This window comes from Apteryx mantelli, chromosome 1 (genome assembly GCF_036417845.1).
Source record: "Apteryx mantelli isolate bAptMan1 chromosome 1, bAptMan1.hap1, whole genome shotgun sequence".
In the NCBI taxonomy this organism is placed as follows: Eukaryota; Metazoa; Chordata; class Aves; order Apterygiformes; family Apterygidae; genus Apteryx; species Apteryx mantelli.
This window is the reverse complement of record NC_089978.1, coordinates 27,304,994-27,323,762: the sequence shown is the minus strand read 5'-3', so window position 1 is coordinate 27,323,762 and position 18,769 is coordinate 27,304,994. Positions and strand designations below refer to the sequence as shown.

General features: G+C 39.8%; 1 protein-coding gene across 2 annotated transcripts; it reads right to left on the bottom strand.

The window, feature by feature from the left end:
- Positions 1-6,009: 6,009 nt before the first annotated feature.
- RFC3 (replication factor C subunit 3) lies at positions 6,010-18,293 on the bottom strand. 2 transcript variants are annotated; one of them, XM_067291186.1, is made up of 9 exons: positions 18,176-18,293; positions 17,076-17,213; positions 15,938-16,005; positions 12,980-13,077; positions 11,226-11,407; positions 10,842-10,978; positions 10,640-10,738; positions 8,669-8,738; positions 6,010-7,054 (listed from the first exon to the last, which is right to left on the bottom strand). In XM_067291186.1, exons 1-9 carry the CDS (start codon positions 18,260-18,262, stop codon positions 6,863-6,865), a joined length of 1,071 nt encoding a protein of 356 aa, XP_067147287.1. In that variant the 5' UTR covers positions 18,263-18,293; the 3' UTR covers positions 6,010-6,862. The 2 variants fall into 2 exon arrangements, with proteins under 2 accessions (XP_067147287.1, XP_013817673.1); XM_013962219.2 differs by lacking the exon at positions 18,176-18,293 and adding an exon at positions 17,729-17,863.
- Between the last annotated feature and the right edge of the window lie 476 nt (positions 18,294-18,769).

Genomic DNA, 18,769 nt, shown 5'->3' with positions numbered 1-18,769 from the left:
CCCTTTTACTGCTATTTTATGAGATTCTTGTATTCCTGTTCACCAAAAACAAAAACAAAAACAAAAACAAAAACAAAAACAAAAACAAAAACAAAAACAAAAACAAAAACAAAAACAAAAACAAAAACAAAAACAAAAACAAAAACAAAAACAAAAACAAAAACAAAAACAAAAACAAAAACTCAGTTTCCTCAAAACACAGCCACGGAGACCAGTAATCGAGCAAATCTTGCAGGAGTTTCAAATGAGCAGCTGGGTGGGGCAGGCAGGAATGCCATCAAACAGATCAGCAACAAAATAGAAATTATTTCCATCATGGAGGAGGCAGAGTTTTAACAGCTATTCTTAACCCTTAAGTTCTCTGCCAAATGCACTAGTAGGTAATATTAAAATAAACCTATTAATTGGAAATGAAATGAAGCCCCCTAGCTTTAATTTCCTTAGATCAAGCAAGTACAGAACTCAGGTCTCTCACTTCTTGGCCAAGTGCCCCAGCCTCGAACTATTCTGCAGGGAAGAGCTGTCCTTCACTCTTCAGAAAAACATGAGCCCTGCTCATGCATGGGCTCATGTCCCACAGAATATTAGTAAATCCCTACCTAGTCAGATGGGTCCCAAGCAGTGGAGGCATCTCCCTCATAGCTGTCCTTCAAGTGTCTGAAGTCCCCCTCTCTTGAGTTTCATGTCTTCTATTAGCTAATTCTAGGCCATCTCCAAAGGTACCTCCTTTTCCTGTCCCCTAGCCACTCAAACTGGCTCCTGCTGTTTCCACCCTCCTTCTTTCTTAAAAAAAAAAAATTAATTTAGCTATTTCAACTTCTCTTGCAAACCAGGTGAGAAGGGGACCTGAAGGGGAGAAGAAATCTCAATGGCAGCACAGATATGGTTTGAAGTGACCCTGTGCATGCTGTTTTCTGCTCAAGAGTGGAGCTAAGAACTTGCACTCTAGTAATTATCATTATAACATGAGACTACTTAAGGAATAACACAGACCTGTGAAGAAAAATAATATTGTGAGATGGTCCCTGAGATCATCTTTGAACTTCTGTGAGATAGTGCCAGAGAAAGGGTTAAAAGTAACTGCAGGACTTCCATAGGGCTAAGAAATTGTAATTTTAATTAAGAGCTGAAAGTCACATAAAGGACTATGAGAGACTCATTCCTGAAGTACTTTATTGTATCAAAGGCAGCGGTTTCTCTTGACACAGTAAAACTGACACTTCTGAGCTACAGCCACACTTCTCTTGCTGAACCACCCACACATTGCTACTGGAGCAAGAGTGGTTTTAACTGATCATTTGAGTACAATTGAGAGGATGCTCCCAGCACTGTGTTACTGTGGGGAAGCAGAGCACAGCAACATTAGCTGTTGCCATGCATTTTAGATAATATTACCCAGCATCTTGTTCCTGAGACCTGCCCAGTGGTGAAATAGACTGACATCTATCACCCAGAACAGTGCTAAAGATCAGCACCAAGAAGTTGTCAGGACATAGGGGGTTATGGGTGCACCAGCACCTCTGCTAAAAGAGACACATGGTTCAGTGGTATCAGTTTGATTTGGACAATGAAAGTGGTAGTTAGACACTTCAGGGACTTCTGCCTATTTCATCTTATGTCTCATTCATATTTAAGAGACACCAAATCCATCCCCACTGAAATATTACCTAACACTCAAATGACTAGGACATTATTTACTCAAGACTACTGAAACAGAATATGCCATGTCTTCCAGAACACTGTACACAAATGCAGAAGAAAATCCATTTAAAGGAATGTTTAACCGCTCATATTTCAGACAAGCAAAGCATCCAAATACATAAAAAAAGTCAAGATGTCCTAGTTAACTTGGAAAGAACAAAAGAACAATTTCACTCTTTTTTTTTTGGGGGGGGGGGGGGGAAGAATTCCTCGACCTATTGAAGTTAATGGCACACTCTTTAATCCTGGTCATTTTGTGATTACGACTAATGATGTTGTGATGAAATAACTAATTCCTGACATGCAACATGCATGATATACTAATGATTATCCTGCAGGCCATATTCAACAATAAAGGTTAATTTATTTTGCATACTAACATTTACATTCCTTCCCTCCATATTAAAAATAAAGATCAAGAGAAATAGTTAGACTTTCAAGAACTAGAATCATATTTCACTGTCATCTTAAGGCAACTTTTATTTAGCAGACTACAACTTTGGGTTTTCTGTTATGGGTCATTGACTGAAATCCAATGCAGTAAATTCATGCAGCACTAATTGTTAGTGCAGGCAAAAAAATGCTTAAGCAAGAAGGATTAAAGATTGCTCAGGCATACCAGAACTCTTTCCAACAAGACAAATTACTCCTATTATTTTATATCAATGAACTGTAATAATCTTGAATTTCCTGCATTAGAAGGAAAATCTGTGATAATGAACTCTTGTCTTATCTACCTTACCTTCTAACCTGTAATAATCGGGGTGCCTTTCTGGTAGAGAAGGGGACATTTCTCATGTCAGCTTTGTTCCTATGAACTTATTTAATAAAATACCTTTAAACCTTCCACTCAGATCATATTCTTATTATGATTAATGCTGCGAGTAGTGCTATTTACTTTACCTCAGATGCCTGAAAAAAACCTGATTTTGAAAATATTTAATATTTCTCACAGGAGTTAACACAGACTTCAGAAACAGGGAATAAAGAAGTCTGAATTCATCTTTCACCCTTTGCACAGCTGATTTTTGCAGAACAGAAGTTTTAAATAGAATAGTTGCTGGGTTTTGTTTCTACTCTTTTTTTTTTTTTTAAATCAGTTTCATCTCTGGCTTTCAATGCTAGCACGAAACCAACTCCTCTGCAACCTGTTAGACTTGCTCAGTGCTTAAGTCCCACCTGGGTGGAAGTAGCTTGAAGTTTTCATTTTGATCTAGCAGGAGGTGATGCTGGATAAAAGCATGCGATCCAGAAGCAACTCTAAGCAGGTCTTAAAAGATGAAATCAGCTAAGAAGCAGATCATCAAGAAGTTAGTTGGTTCTGTGCTATTTAGTCTTTAAAAGTATACTCGCACTGCCTCTCCCACTTGATCTGTGGAAGAGAGCAGGTGGGCACTGTTCAGCATAGACCCAGCACACCCATTGTGGCTGGGATGTGGCACACATACAAGCTGTGCAGGCAGCCTGTGCCCCTCCCAAGAGGCCACTGCTTACCAAGCTAAGGTCCTGCTTTTATGGTAAAAGGCTTATATGGTGTTGTTATGTAGTAGTCTCAAAGCGGAAAACAGTCAAAAACAAGACTTCTGCCCCATCTCATCCTTGATAATTACCCATTTTTGGAGGGACACAACTCATTGTTTCAAAACTACCAAGGACAGGAAAGTGGGGGATATAGTTACAGAGTTACTTGAAAAGAGGAACAAATCATGAGCTTGATATGGCTGAAAATTAGCCAGCAGTGAAAATTTTTTGAAGTGTGAAGAGTGGTGTGACGTTTGGGAAGCTGCACTGAAGGAACTCTCACCCTTGATTAGAGATGGAATGACAGACCAGTGATTCTCAAACTTCATAGAGTTGCACTGGCTTAGTAAACTTGGGACCTCCTCCTCCCTGACATTATTCTTCTCTAGCCTGCCCCAAACCTCCAGGCACTTGGTTGTAGTGCCTTTGTTTCCCTTAAGGGAAACGATATAACCACCACACACACACACCTTACAGTCCAATTTCCTATCCAGTCCAACTTGTTGCATTCCTTTACAGTCTGTACCACAGCTTCTAGCCCCTTCTCACTGATGCTCTTCAGACCAAGAGCCATCTTTGCTCAAATGCCTGTACTCTAGATGCCTTCAGGACCTTCCCCACATAAATAGCAATCGCCTTAGACATCTGTTTCTGTTTGTCACAACTACTTAATTCTGGGTAAGCCTGGATTCAGTCAAATTCAAAGCTATCCTGCCCTGTGCTATTACAGCCATCAGCTCATACATCACCTCTGTCATACCCATCTCAATGCACAACACAAGGAATGGGGTGGTACTAGCCATTGCTTCCTTCAGCATGGCCCAGGCACTCAGTTCTGCTCCACACTGACAAAGCAAGTGATACTCACACAGAGCTGGCCAAAAGGGAAAGCAGCATCTAAAAAGGCTAGTCTCTAAGGAAGCATTCCCCAGAAGTACAACAGTTAATGATCATGATGAATACTAAGACAATTCTTCCCTTAAGAATTACTGTAGGGAGGGGGAAGCATGTGCAGACACTTATGAGATACCGTCCCTGGGGATTTAAGTTTGTGTGTTCCACACTGTGGAAAGATGAAGAGCTAGGAGCAGGATAACATCATTAACAGAAGGAAACGATGGCTTTCTGGAACCATGATAGTCATTTCATCTATCCATGATGCCCGATCATTATCCCATTTTTCAATCCCTGATTGATCTTGATTCACCGGAGGCAGAGCACAATAAAAATGAAACAGTTCAAGAAGAGGCAGCAAGAACACCCCCACAAAGAGATTTGTGGGGTGTTTAGTCTCCTAGACAAAGCAGCTGAGATCTTTTGCAGCAGTAATCCCCTCCAACTGACAAACTTATGATCCTATTCCTGCCTCTCCATCCTCCACATTAATACTGTCCCTGCATATCGGAAGTGCATTTCATAAATCCCTACACATGCTCTTTCTCCTACATAAATTCCTACAGAGAAAAATAATGCTTCACCATCCACTGAACTCAGATGTTTCAGGTATGAGAATGATAATGGTTCACAGAGCATGGTGTTAAAGCATGAGTGATAGAACTTTGAAACAAGATAGAGAAGTGATGGAGAGCAGAAAGGTGCTATAACTCTGGGAGAGCAGGCCAGAGTGACGTGGAGGCAGTTTTTGTGAAGTTTTCCAGTAGTCCAGGATGCCTTTCATATCCTCTCCCTGGCACCCATTCCAGGGACAGCTGATTAAAAGAAATAATGGGCAAAGACTTTTAAATGGTGTCACCTACCATCATCATCACACTCCCTAATTATAATAGGCAAAAGGTGAAATATTTTGTTTGGCTTTTGAAAACAAGTAGATAGACCAGGCTCCAGAAACAGCAGGCAACTGGTACTTACTTATGCTCCCCTTTTTCCATTACAAGAAAGAGTACAAGAATGGCAACAATTTAAGCATTCATTTCCACTACATTGACTCTGCTAAGTTAATCTATTTCAGAATTGACTCTACTGATAAAATAATGTTGATTGTCAGCGATCTTGGAAAAAACAAGACACTTGCACTCTAACAAACTACCAGTTCTGTGGATTTGAGGGGGAAGAGAAGATGGGAGAGAAAGTCCATCTTCTGGACTTCTTCAGTTTCAAGGAGACCAGCTGAAATGAAGAAGGTCAGGGAGAGGATATGTGAATGGCTACTTACTAATTAGTTAGAGCATGAAGTAGGCCAGTGCTGTCTTTCTTTGAGAATGAATCTGAAGGCAAGCTATGCGTTAACAACCCGCAGATGGTAAAGTTTCAAAAAAAAAAAAAAAAAAAAAGGAATGACTAGCTCTTTGAGAAGGATTCATGCTGCCTTTTAAAAATTAGTAATAACTCTTGTTATCCTTTTATAAGTAGTGATATTATTTCCATATCAGTTACTGAAGACAAGCCCCTAGATTGCAAACAAATGCCATTATGTATAAACTAACTCTGATTCAAAATCCCCAAATACTCAGACCCATTCCTGCTTGAAAAAAAAAAAGGGGTGGGGGGTGGGAAACAGTATTCAATTCAAAAAGAGAATGTAGAACAGTGTAAACGAGCACAGTGACAAATGGCATTGATTTGATCTTTTCTAGGGTAACACAGTACATAGGCATAACACACAGAAGACTTCCAACCTAAATTGGCGTAGGTGCTTTACTTCAATGGCTCTTTGAAGATTTACACTAGGGGTAAGTATGTCCCACCTTTCTGAAAGCCAGTCTACATCAAAGTAAACAAATATACTATGCCTTTGATTCCATTAAGGGTGTAACACTAAATCAGTGCTTCATTTTTGTTCCTACTCTTATAATTTATTCTGTTACTCTTAACAAGTACTCTTCACCTCTTAAAAATGAAGTGTAAAGGAGATTAAAAGTTTAAACAGTAAGGTTTTGATCAAAAGTCAAAGGAAAAAGTCTTTACATGAACAGCTCTATGTATATTGAAGTGTCAGCTGGCAAGTTGCCTTTCTTTGTATGGGCATATTTCTTCTAAACAAAAAAAGTTCTATGATGTCAAACTGATTTATAAGTAATACAAAAGTATTACTCATCCACAATTCAATGCAACTGCTTGCAAACAAGATTAAAAAAAAATTTGGTGTCAGCACTCTGCAAAGTTACATTGTTGCAAAAAGAAAAAACACAACGTGTGAGCGCGCACACACACACACACAAACTTCAGACAAAGGAGATGTATAAATGGGTAGGCAGAACATAAATGCTCACACTGGAACTTACCACAACATGGAAAAACTATCTTTTGCTTACAGCTTTACCCTTGAGCAATCAAAAAGCCAGCACACAGCATTCATTCTTTTTTAACATCAGCTAACAAATACTGCAAACAGACTATGATCTTATATATCTTCCAAAGAAACTTGTCCTTCTGAAAGGCTAGCACAGACAGGCTAACACATTTTCCGCAGATCTAAAGATTAATTTGCTGCCTTTAAAAACAATTCATCTAGTTTCTAAAGCTGAACAAACACTGTTCGCTGTGTTTTATACTAATAACAAGATAAAAATATTTGACTTTGAACAAGGCCCACATGCAATCACAGACAAGTAGGCCATGTTGTTAGCAAAGTCGTTAGCATCATGACACAGCTTACTATATACAACTTTGGATATCACTGTTAGAACATCATGTCTTCTAGTCCATCCTCCATAAACTTTTTGTAAATTGCCATAAACTTTGCCACAAATGCTTCTAAATGATAAATGGCTTTGCTGCCCAATTGCAGACGGTGTTCATAAAAGGCTGCCATCTGTGCAACTTCTCCTTTCAATTGTCCATCACAATTATTTAGAAGTTCTGACAGGAGGCCCTAAAAGGGGAAAAACAGGACAGCGTTGGAAAAATTATATACTTTTGATAAGAGGATAACCTCATTTTTCTGAAAACAACTAAGCAAGAATCATCAGCATGAATTTCAGAGAGAATTGAACAGAAAAGTTCAAGAATTATCACACCATCTATCTGACAGAACTAGATTTATGGAACCTTGTCTCTTCAGAAGCTTCCTTCAGGATAAATTCCTCAGGTCAAGACAAAAGTTACCTGTTGTATCCTTAGATGAGAAAAAACACATAATTGAACTACTTCTGCCTTAATAAAGCAAATAAATTAACCTTAATCACCATGTAGTTACATAGCCCTGAAGAAACTTTGAACAAAGGAGCAAGAGTAGTAAGATTACTTATTTCCTATCACAACAGCACTGAGCACAAACAGAAATAAATAGCTTATTAATAAATAACAAGGAAAGAAGTTATTTAAAATTATATGTACACGTGTGCACATATATACGGACACAAGATACTTTATATTTCAGTCATTACAAAAAAACCAAAACACCTCCCAAAAAACAAGACTTGCTATTTTAGATCCAAGACAGTGATAAAGTCATTGCAAATCTACTCCTACTGAAACAGCCAGGATTAAGGGAGAAGTAGCTCTAGAACATTTCAAGTTTATGAAGAGGAAGTGGGTAAAGGATATCCACCTTCATCTTGAAGACAAAAGTCTTCAAACAGGGCAAGGATGAATCCACTAACCCACCGTGAGCGAAGAAGGTTAAAGAAAAGTCTAACTACAGAAACTCTCACAAAGCAGAAGTCAGTTATGTAACAAGAAATTTATTATCTTGTAATTATGCATCATGGCAGTCTCTACCCAGGGAGAGTCGCAAACATTAGCTTTAATCTTAGTTCTGCTAGTTTTCTTCAGCATCCTTTTATCCTACCTAAAATAAAAACAGGTATGTCCCATTTGTTTACTTCTCCCAAGCTCATTTCTGTCTTTGAAGAGACCTGCTGCTCTAGCTTCTCCTTCGCAAAGTCTTTCCAATATGACATAGCAAATATCAAATATATTTACAAAACATTTACAAAAAAAGCCTAAAGCATATCTCAGACTATGGCCTGAGAAGTCTTTAGGGGGACAAAACATGTCTGTCTGTTTTCAGCTATGATGATGCTGTTGGAGATCATAGAACAAGTTTTTAGTTAACCATTCAGAGGTGTTGACAAGGAAGCTTGTGATAAAACACATTAGACATTTTCCAAATTAGAGAATAGAATTTTCCCACTCCCAAAATCCACACAATTCAAAGCCATGATCCAAAATATATTTAGGCATGAACGTAACTAAACACTCAGTAGATCCACTGACTATCCCAAGTACTGAATGCCAGGTATCAGTGTTTGCAGGAACAAGGTCTTAACTTCAGCTACTGCTTTAAAGTGAACTTGGGCTGTTTAGGTTACTCTAGTAGAAGGAAACAGAAAAGCACTGTGGGTTCATTCAAGTCTATTTGGAAAGGACATAAATCATCCAAATACTGAAGGAAGTTTTTTGATGTCTTTTTTAAACCCCAAATTGAGATTGTCATAGGGTTAATATCTATAACTCATTAAAACCCAAATAATAGCCAAGTTACCTTCATTATGATCTCAGGAGGAATGCAGTGTGTTAGGAGTTCATAAAGACGTCCACGAACCTCTAAAAGCCTGTAGGAAAGTCACCACAAATAATAAATAATAAACCAAAAGCATTGCACAAGTCAGTTTTGATTCACATGCTATATATCTTACCATTTTGAATAAAAGGCCATAAGTTACATATACTGAAGTTATTGTGGTCTCAGTTAATCTAGAAGCTACAGAGCCACTAGTACTGGTCACCAGCTTGCCTCTCTAATTCCTCTTCATCTCTAAATTCTTACTATTCATGCCCAAGAATTATGAGAAGTTAGCACAAAAATGATTAAAGTCAAGAGATTCATTTAAGTTGCTTTTCCATCCACATTGTTTACAAGCGCAAGCAAGATGATCACGTGGCAGAAAATGATGCAATTATCAATTCTCAACTTTTGATATCAGGAGGTCACCACAGGCTACAAGCATTTAAATTAAATACAGTAAATGACTCCTCATATAATACAAGCAGCAGGCTGAGATGGACTAATAAAGGGGGTGTCTCCCATTGTGCTAGGAAAAAAAAGGATAGCAAAACAGAAACCCCCCCCCCCCAAAAAAACACCCTGCAAAACCTGCCATATTTTCTAAAGAAGTGGCAGAGAAGCTGATAGTTCACCATTAGAGCAAAACAGACCAGAAAGCATTCAGATTTAACCACAGAATCCAAGATAAACAAAAATGTTAAAAGAGACTTTGAAGGGCCATCTACTTATGTTTAAGGCACTCCATTGTTGCTGAGACTTTTATCCAATTTAAACTTTCCTGCAATTTGAGCTCATTATTTCTGCGCCTTCCCACCGCGGACATGAAAAAAGTTATTCCTTCCCTCTCCAAATCTCTCTGTTCTTCTCATTCTGTTTTTTAGGCTAAATCTCATTCTTTCCATACAGGTCATGTTCTCTAGAACTGATTTTTGGTAGTCTCCTCCAGATTCTCTCAGTTTGCCTAAGACATCTCAGTGCGATGCTCAAAATTGGATATAGCATTCCAAAAGAAGCCTTACTAACACTGCATAAACAGCAGAGACGTACACCACTGTCATACAGGCTGTATTTCTAATCTTGTAGAGATGGCAAACTTAGTGGATTACAAATACATAACACTGTCTGGTGTTCAACTTGTATTCAACTAAAAACCCTAGTTTACTTTGTCAAACACCTACTAATCAGTTCTTCAACATGCATTTGATTCTTTGTATCAAAGTGCAATGCCTATTTTTTCTAAGCTTTCTCCAACTTTAAAAGCATTGTGAATTTCAGTCATCTTCCGGCCTAACTGAAGTCCTACCTAGCTTTGTATTATGATAAATTATGATAAAGAATATTCTCTAATCCACCACACAAATCATTAATGAAAATATCAGGTTGAGTTAGCTCAGCGCAAACGCGTAAGGTGCCCCAGACGCATTCTTCTACAATGACAACATGCCATTGGTAAATACTTTCCCAGTATAGCCTTCCAACCTGATTTTTATCCCCTGTCCTCAAAGCAGTTTCTTGTAGACCAAATCTCCTTCACTTGCTTATGAAAACACTATGCGCAACAGTATTTAAAATCTTAAATACATGTATCTTGACATAGCACAGAAGTCCAGATTTCCTGATTGGTACTTACAGCAAATGGGTGTATCAAAAACCAAACAAAAACAAAACAGAGAAACACACAACACACACAACCCCATTAATCATGTTCTGAAGGAGAACATATTTGTTCTGTGACATAAGCTAATTGTATTAGTGCCTGAAGCTCATCCAGCCTCCTCCGGTAGCTTTAAAGCTCCTTTGGCTGCAAAGTACCAGATCTAGCACAAATGCCAGAAAACCACAGGTAACTAAAGTAAAGATGCCACATTTTTAAATAAAACATTTTTTAGGCTCAAAAGTACTCCAACATAATATAGTTTACAGAAACAGGCAAATATATCCACTTACCTCTGTGGTGTCTGTTGACTGACAATAGCATTTGCAGTTTCTCTCAAATATACCTCCCAGTCCATCTCAGGAATATCTTGATCAGGAGTGAAAGGATACCTACATAAGAAGAAAACTGTCACCTCTTCTAGCAATGACTCAGAAGTAAATTCATTTATGTGTCTGAGAGTATGACCTGTATTAATTTTTAGTAGTGACTTACTGCTGTACTCTGCAGGACTCGCACATAAGCAATGCTTTCCGAAGATTCCTGCCAGACTTCCCTGCAAGCCTCTGAGCCAGTTCCTGAGGGAGAGTCAGGCCTTCCTTCTTACACACACTGGACAGCACGTGACAGATCTAGATGGGAAACAGATAGCACAGCAGTATAGCCAACATTCAGCAGACAGTTTAGCACCTACAGATTTTCCAGTTTAAAACATTTCTGGACCAGAGATAGACTAGCCTCTCATAAGAGGTGCTTGGCAAGTCAGCCACCACAAAGAAAAATTAGGTCACTTTGCAAGTGAAGTAATTCATAAATCCACAGCAAGAAGGTATCTGGTAAAAAGATTTAAAGGACTTTTTTGTTTCCTTCTCAACATACATCTTCTGTGCTGGGAGCAGGCACTCGGATGGCCAGGCATCTGCTTTGAATCGGTGCAATAATTTTTGACATGGAGTTGCAGCACAGGATCAACCTGCAGGTGGCCATGTACTTTTCCATTGTTCTTCGCAAAGCATGCTGAGCATCTTTAGTAAGTTTGTCAACTTCTGTTAACAGCACCACTGAAAAACAGTTAAAAAAAAGCACTTTTAAAAATATCAGATCTCTCTAATAAAACGTGTACTTTGATGTGTGAGAATACCAAGATGAATGATACAACAAGCAAGAGGCAGTACAGTCCCACAGACAGGAAAACTGAGTAAGATTAAGATGACCTGCATTCCTTTTTCACTGTGTAATGGGCTGGTCCATCACATCCTATATTCATTTACCAGAACGTCAATTTCTTGACACTCTGTGGCCCCTAACACTTCAGTGCCAAAAAATAATCCAGGTAGATTTAGAAACTTTCACTCTGATAACCAGCACAACAACTTTTTAAAGGAATTTTAAGTAATCAAATGAATTTATGGCATAATGACATATCAAGAAGCACAATTTCTTGAAGACTGCCCTCAATACATTTTATATTTAGAAGCACATGTCTTAGTTTAACAAAGCAGGTGCAGAAAGCTGCCTTGTTATGATGGCTGGGGGGAGCAGGAGGGACTTTCCATGGTCTTTTAAAGGGGGGGGGGGGAAAGGTATTTAGCTTCAGAACAGTCAGGAGACACCTAATATGAAGCAGGTAACCTAACTAGCTATCTTCTGCAGGCTCCTCCACAGGCAATTCAGAGATGGCTCATTTCAGTACGCTGAATTGCTGATTAAGAACAGTCTGGAGGAACAAGTCAGTCCATTGCTCTTCTCCCATTTCTCCCCTGGTTATTTGCAGCCTAAAGAGGCTAGTCAACTTAGACACTCCAAGGTGCATGGTATGACTACAGCTGTAGGCATATATACTTCAATATCTGGTAGAACCCAAACAAAGTCTAGCAACTTTGAGGAAATGTAATATTGCATTTTGTTTCCTCACAGTTTTCAGGAAGTACTAAATCCAAGACATCTTTCAAATAATTTCTGCTCTACTCTGTCAAGATCTCTCTCTCTCCTTCAAGGTCTTGTAAAGTAGCTCTAGTTTTGCTTTCATTTTAGCCATGGCAAAAAAGCAGTTGTAACAACACGTGTCTTGAAAAACTTGAAGAAAGATGTCTTCATTTTCTTACCCAGTTTCCTTCTGTACGTTATAAATAAAATGCTTCTGAACTTTCTGCTGAAAGTCATCATCCCCAAAATCTGTACAAATAGGCAACTAACACCTACTTACACAGAACCATTCACCATAAGGTTATCTTGCCCCTCAACTCAATATTAAGCCTCAATATCTCATAAGTAAAATACTACTGTAGCTCAGTAAACCAAGTTACAGTGCATTTCAGAGGCAGGCTTGGAAAGAGAGAGCAGGAATCTAAGCTTCCCATCCCCAGCCATATTCATTCAACTACAGCCAGTTTTCTCAAGAAACCAATGCAAGAGACTTGTACTGAGTACTTAACCACTCAAAATACTTCCACAGCAGCTGCAAACCACTGCAAGAAGTATGTGAAGCTGCTGAGTTTGTGAAAGGTTCGTATGTGCCCACAAGTATGACGCATACACGCATAGACAACAACAAAGAAGCATCTGAAATCACTTGAATGCACCAGTATTTTTCTTCTCCAGTATTTTGATTGGCTTTAACTGTTTTTACTCACCTTTAAAGTCTCTTTGAGTACTTGTCTCAAGCTGTTGGGATTGTGCTACTGTCTTCAAGAGCTCCTGGATTACTACACGGTCATTGTTTCCTGCATCACTGTACAATGAGTTTAAATAAAACTTGTTTTAAAGCAACCTTACATCATATATAAAATATATCCTCCTAAACAGCCCCTTAGTCAGATAACTAAAAAAAAAAAAAAAAAAAAAAAGACAAAAGAATTCAGAAGTTGAGGGTAGATTTCACCCATCTTCCACACACATACACTGTTGAAGTTTACCTTTGTACTATTAAAAACAACAGAAGAAACCCACACCCTCATATCTTATGCAGGCACAAGGGGATTAACAGCACTCTGTTAGGAAGCAATGAAACAACCACAGTAAACTGTTTTATTTTTATTAACTCTTTAAAATAAACCCTATTTTTTTGGTATGAGAAGTCAGATCATTCAAAATGTGTCACTTGCAATTTGGGCAGACACCTACCAGGAACATTTTTGCCAGAGACTTAAAGCATCCTGCTGGGATGCAAGTAATCAAACAGTAGGATGTCTGAGTCATCAAAAGGACGGATGTAAATGCACAGTGGTTTTTCTTTTTTTTTCCCCCCTGCTCCTTTAACTAGGTATATTACTATGAACAACCTGTAGGCTTAACGTAAACTTGAACGGCAGACACAGTTACCAAAAATTATTAGTAAAAGACTGATACCAAGATGCTATTACAACACAGATGACTGGCTTGTTTCTTCCAGGAGGCTGAAAATCATTGAATAATACTAGGAGATCTCATTCCTTCCTCTACTCCTTATGGTCCATTATAGTATCACTGCACAGCTTCTCAGCCCTCAGGTTAACAGCTAAACCAACTTGACTCAGGTTTGACAACCAACGAGACTAAATTGCAAGCTAGATTATTGAAGCAGGAAAAAAAAAAAAAAAAAAAAGACAGCCTTTAGCCTCCCCAGACTACAGCCTTCAGAGGCAGCAGTAGCTCTGCAACACTTAACTGGCAAGCAAATGAAAAAGGCATTTGGCTGTCCTGTTCAAGTCACCACTTGACCAGACTGTCCCCATTCTTGATGAGGAGAAGGCAGCAGAAGAGACAGAAGCATCCTATTAGTTCAACAGTCCGCAACCTGCTGTATAGACTATGCTGGGATTGAGTAGGTGCTGCAATCTAAGAGATCTGTCTTTCAGCAAAGAGAGCAGACTTGTTATTAGAGCAAAAAAAATGCTGTTTCTGCTTATGAGTTAGGACAGCGTTTAAAGATACAGCTTTCTCCAGCGTTTAAAGATACAGCTTTCTCTACAGTAACAGAGAACCCAGGGTTGTAATTTCATGGTGAAAGAGCAGATTACCCCGATATTATGTGACTGCATCAAACATTCCAGGAAAACAGTAAACAATATAGAATTATCACACAAATGTGTTTACTTTTTGTTGTTCCTTACCCTCTTGCTACCCACTTATTCAAGAGAACCCATTTTAAAGTATCTACCCAGGCAAGCCAAGTAACCAGCAGGCAGTGCCCCAGAATTCAGAGGAATAGTTTGGAGGAAATAGAACATTTTATCTAATAAGAGTTCCATAATAGATTTAATGTCTGCAGAGTCCTATCCCTTCCCAGAAGTTAATTTCCTTTCCCCGTTAGCCATTTACCATGCTCCATGTTACTCAAGATGCACCGTGCAATTTCACAGTACTCTAATTCAATCAGAATTTGCAGACCATACTGATAAACATTAGCATAACACAGACAAGTTCATCGTCTGGTCAGACACACACATGAAAACAGTTGGATCATTTAAAGCCTGTGAATCAACATATTAATTCTTAATCAGAACTCAGCACAATATTTTATACCTAAAGCAGCGATTCTATACTTTTAGGTTTTTATATTTAAAGATATAATTATTTTTATATCTTTCAAGCCACAAGTACTCTAGAGAGAGTATTAGAAGATAAGGTTATCACAGTAGAAAACTGAATTGTCAGATACTGTATATCACCAAAATTACATATTCAAAGGGCACATTACCAATAAAAAAAAAAGTCTCAGCTTTATTTGTTTAGGGCCATATTAAAATACTAGTAGATATGCACTAATCATTATAGACATTAACAGAACTAGTTTTTTAAGAAGACATGGTACATGAGAATAGCTGCTAAAATGCACAGAGTAACATGAGGAAAAAAAGTGTTAGCAATAAGCACAAAGTTAAAAGTTACTTCGAGATGTACATTACTGTCTTGTAAATGCAACTCAGACAACAAAGCCAACATAACCAAAGCCTACCACTGCAGAATGACAGGTACTCTCATGTGATTTAAAGCAAGGTTAAAGGGTTTCAGGTAAATACTTGTACTTACTTTGGGCCAGAGAACTATCACCAGCAATTTCACAACAGTCAAGCTGTAATAGTGTATTGAATGTCTTCCGACATTTATATCAACATCTGCCCTCACTTGTGACAGGATTCCCACCATTTGGGGGAGAGGGGGAAGGGTTCGTGTGCTCAAGACTCTCTATTTTAAAAGAGTCACTGGGTAAACCTTGTTTATTTCCAAGTCATTTTATTTTTTCATTTGTTAGAGAAGAAATGATTTGGGGTTCTTGGTTCAAATAGAAGTTTTCAGTTTCAACTTAAATGGCTAAATTTAGGAATCCAGAATTGTTTCTGATACCCAGTCCTCACCATCTGCATGGTTATGTGGCTAGTTAAACAGATCATTACTGTATTTAGTATACAGAAATCCAATGTTCATTCACTTAGAGTTGTTCAATTAAAAATCCTCTCCCTACCCTCATTTGCAGCCCAAACTTGCAAATCTTATCTCATTTGCTCAAGCAAGAATTTGTGCAGTCAGGCCCTTATAAACCTGAATTGAAATCACTTAAAATATAACCAATGGCATAAGTTAAAATCGGGACATTTTTACTATACACCTACCTTGGGTTTACTTCAAGGTGATAGTTACTTGCAATGGTGCTAATTTCAATTTTCTTTTTGGAAGGTGCCTATGTAGGAAGTAAGTATATAGGATTTCAGAAAGGGTGTTCTAAAATCAGATGCAAAAATTGATCTTGAGGATTATAACTGGCTAGGTAGCAGGCATGTCACCAGTTTCACAAAGCAGACAATCACTGAGATACTGAGAAAAGAAATACTGATACATCATCCAGCCTTTAGAATAATAATAGTAATTATTATGATATATTAGTAATACATATTGCCTATTGCTATGTACTCCAATCATCATTATTGAGTTTTATAGCAAGTAATCGCATTTTTGGAATCAGTCATTCAAAAGGAGCAATCTTTCTGAAGAACAAGTTTTAGGGGAAAAGCCTGCAGACAAGTTTTCTTTTCCAATAATAAACAGCCTCTTCAGGGTTGCAAGGGAAAGTGTACTTCTCTTGGCAAAGGATTACAAGTCTATACTTGGTTAAAGGAAAACAACAACATTTATGCCACCTCTGAATCGGGGTCTGAACAGATAGATATTTCCAGTCCAACTATTATGTTCATTCCATTGCTGAGAATTAGAAAATAAGCATTAGATGTCCTATTTATGAACAGGAATAGAGAATTTCTTGCTGATTAAGCCTTCCACAATACTGATTTTGAATGGAAAATATATCCCTTTTAATAACACAACTCCACCTGCCTTGATCTTAGCCTTTTAATTAAGCTAATTTTTTTCCCTAATGTTGGAATTGTCACTATGGGAATGAATAAACAAATTATAACTTGTATATATGAGAAAAATGGTGCTAATCATTTAAAAAATAAGGGTTACCTTCACAGAGAAATTAAATTCTATTAATTGAGAGCTAGCCTATCAGGCATACTATTGTCCAAACTACCCAAGAGAACTGCACAGACCTCAGGAACTAGAATATCTGGCAAAAGTATTTGTTCAAGTAACCAAACCAGTCTGATTAATTACATACATGAGCTTGAAGATACTGAACATGAAAAGCACTATATATATTTGTGTCTAAAAGACATAAAAAACCACATGCCTCACAACAGAAATATGTTAGCATATAAATATCAGCATTGCTTTTGGGGAGGGGGGGTTTACCGTTATACTCTGATGTTCAATCCTCAGTTTTTCCACACCTGCACCATACAGCTCCCTTAGCAAACACATTATTCTAGTCTTTTTTCCAGCTCCTGATGGTCCATACACCAGCAGATGAGGGAAGTCACCACACTGAACCTGAACACAAAGCAACAAGGTTAGTTAGTTACAACAATATTTTCCTTATGTTGTAATACAGTGTTCATCGCTGGCTCAATACTTGCCTTCCTTTTTCACCCAGACTTTACATGAAGTCCACAGCTAACTTATATTACCCAAATCAAGCATGCAAAATATTTTCCAGAGTGACAGCTGCAATAAACACACAGGAAAAAGGGGGCAAAACAAAGTTTAAACCAGAAGAAAAAATTTGTGCTTTTTCAGTTACAAGTCTTGAATTTAGGTAAACAAGTAATAGGCAGAGTGTATTTAAATCAAATTATGAGTTTGTTTCTGGAAAAGCCAAATACCAAGAGCTGGAAAATGCTTGACTAAACCCTGCAGGCAGAGTTAACGTTAGTCAGAGATAACAAAGCATCACAGAGAAACAGTGAGAGTGAATCCACCTCCTGAAGAGGAGTCAGCACAGCTAGGGACAGGGCCTGAAGACCCAGGCAATTACAAAGTCCCGAATTCTGTTCCCAGCGACTCACCTTAAACCTTCACCCACCCGTGAGGAAACCCCTGCCCTCTGAGATACCGAGCGTGCTCAGCTTAAGCAGCAGGAAGCGCAAGATGCGCGGCACTCCTGAAAAATCAAGCCAGCGATTTCCTTGCACCCTTCTCCTTCGCAAAAAGGGCACGTTACTGAGCGGGGCGCGCCGCCTCCCGAGAAGGAGGAGGCGGCTCTCCTTGAACCGAGGGAAGGCCCCCGCCTGCCAGCCGGGCTGCGCGGCCTTAGGGGCCCTGAGGGAGCCCCGCTGCGGGCAGGAGCAGGCCCCGGCGCGGGGGGGCAGGAGCAGGCCCCGGCGCGGGGGGGCAGGAGCAGGCCCCGGCGCGGGGGGGCAGGAGCAGGCCCCGGCGCGGGGGGGCCGCAGCAGTGCCGCCGGGGGGCAGCGGGGGGCAGCGGGGAGCCGGGGACGGCGCGGGCGGCCCCTCACCAGGCTGCGGAGCTGGGCCGCCTGCTCGCGGTGGTAGTCCAGCCGGCCGAGGGAGCCGGGCCGGTACTTGTCCGCCCACAGGCTCATGGCGGTTGAAAAGCGCGCGCCGCCCGCTGCCGCTCCGGCGCGCGCGCGCAGAACGCGGCCCTCCCCGCCGGGGGCCCGCGGCTCCTACGGTGGCGGCCTCGGGACAAACTTCAGCGGCGCGCGGAGGGAGCGGAGCCGCGCTGCTGCCCCGCCCCCACAGGCCCGGCTGCCCTAACTGTCGCGCCTCAGCCGCGGCGCCTGGCGCGCTGCGCCTGCGCGGCCCGCGCGCTCTTTTATTTATCTATCTACCTACTTACATGTTTTTAAATGATGGAAGAGCATCATGAGATCTTATATTCGATTATGTTCATGAAGCGTTGTAGTATGTAATTTATAAAAGACAGTGATGGCGCTGGATATACACCTAACCCCAAGGGGTAACGTCAGGCCTGCAGCACACCCCCGATGCTACCGTCAACGCCAGGGACCACAGTCTCTCGCTTACATCACCTCGTCTCTTGCTATCGGCAGCGAACGTATTATTTTTACAAATCATATGCAAGTATT

Coding starts and splice junctions, on each gene's coding strand:
- RFC3 (XM_067291186.1), bottom strand. CDS start 18,262: ATGAGCCTGTGGGCGGACAAGTACCGGCCCGGCTCCCTCGGCCGGCTG. Junction 16,006..17,075: donor TTGAACATCAGAGTATAACG/GTAAACCCCCCC, acceptor CTTCCTACATAG/GCACCTTCCAAAAAGAAAAT. Junction 11,408..12,979: donor TACTCAAAGAGACTTTAAAG/GTGAGTAAAAAC, acceptor ACTGTTTTTCAG/TGGTGCTGTTAACAGAAGTT.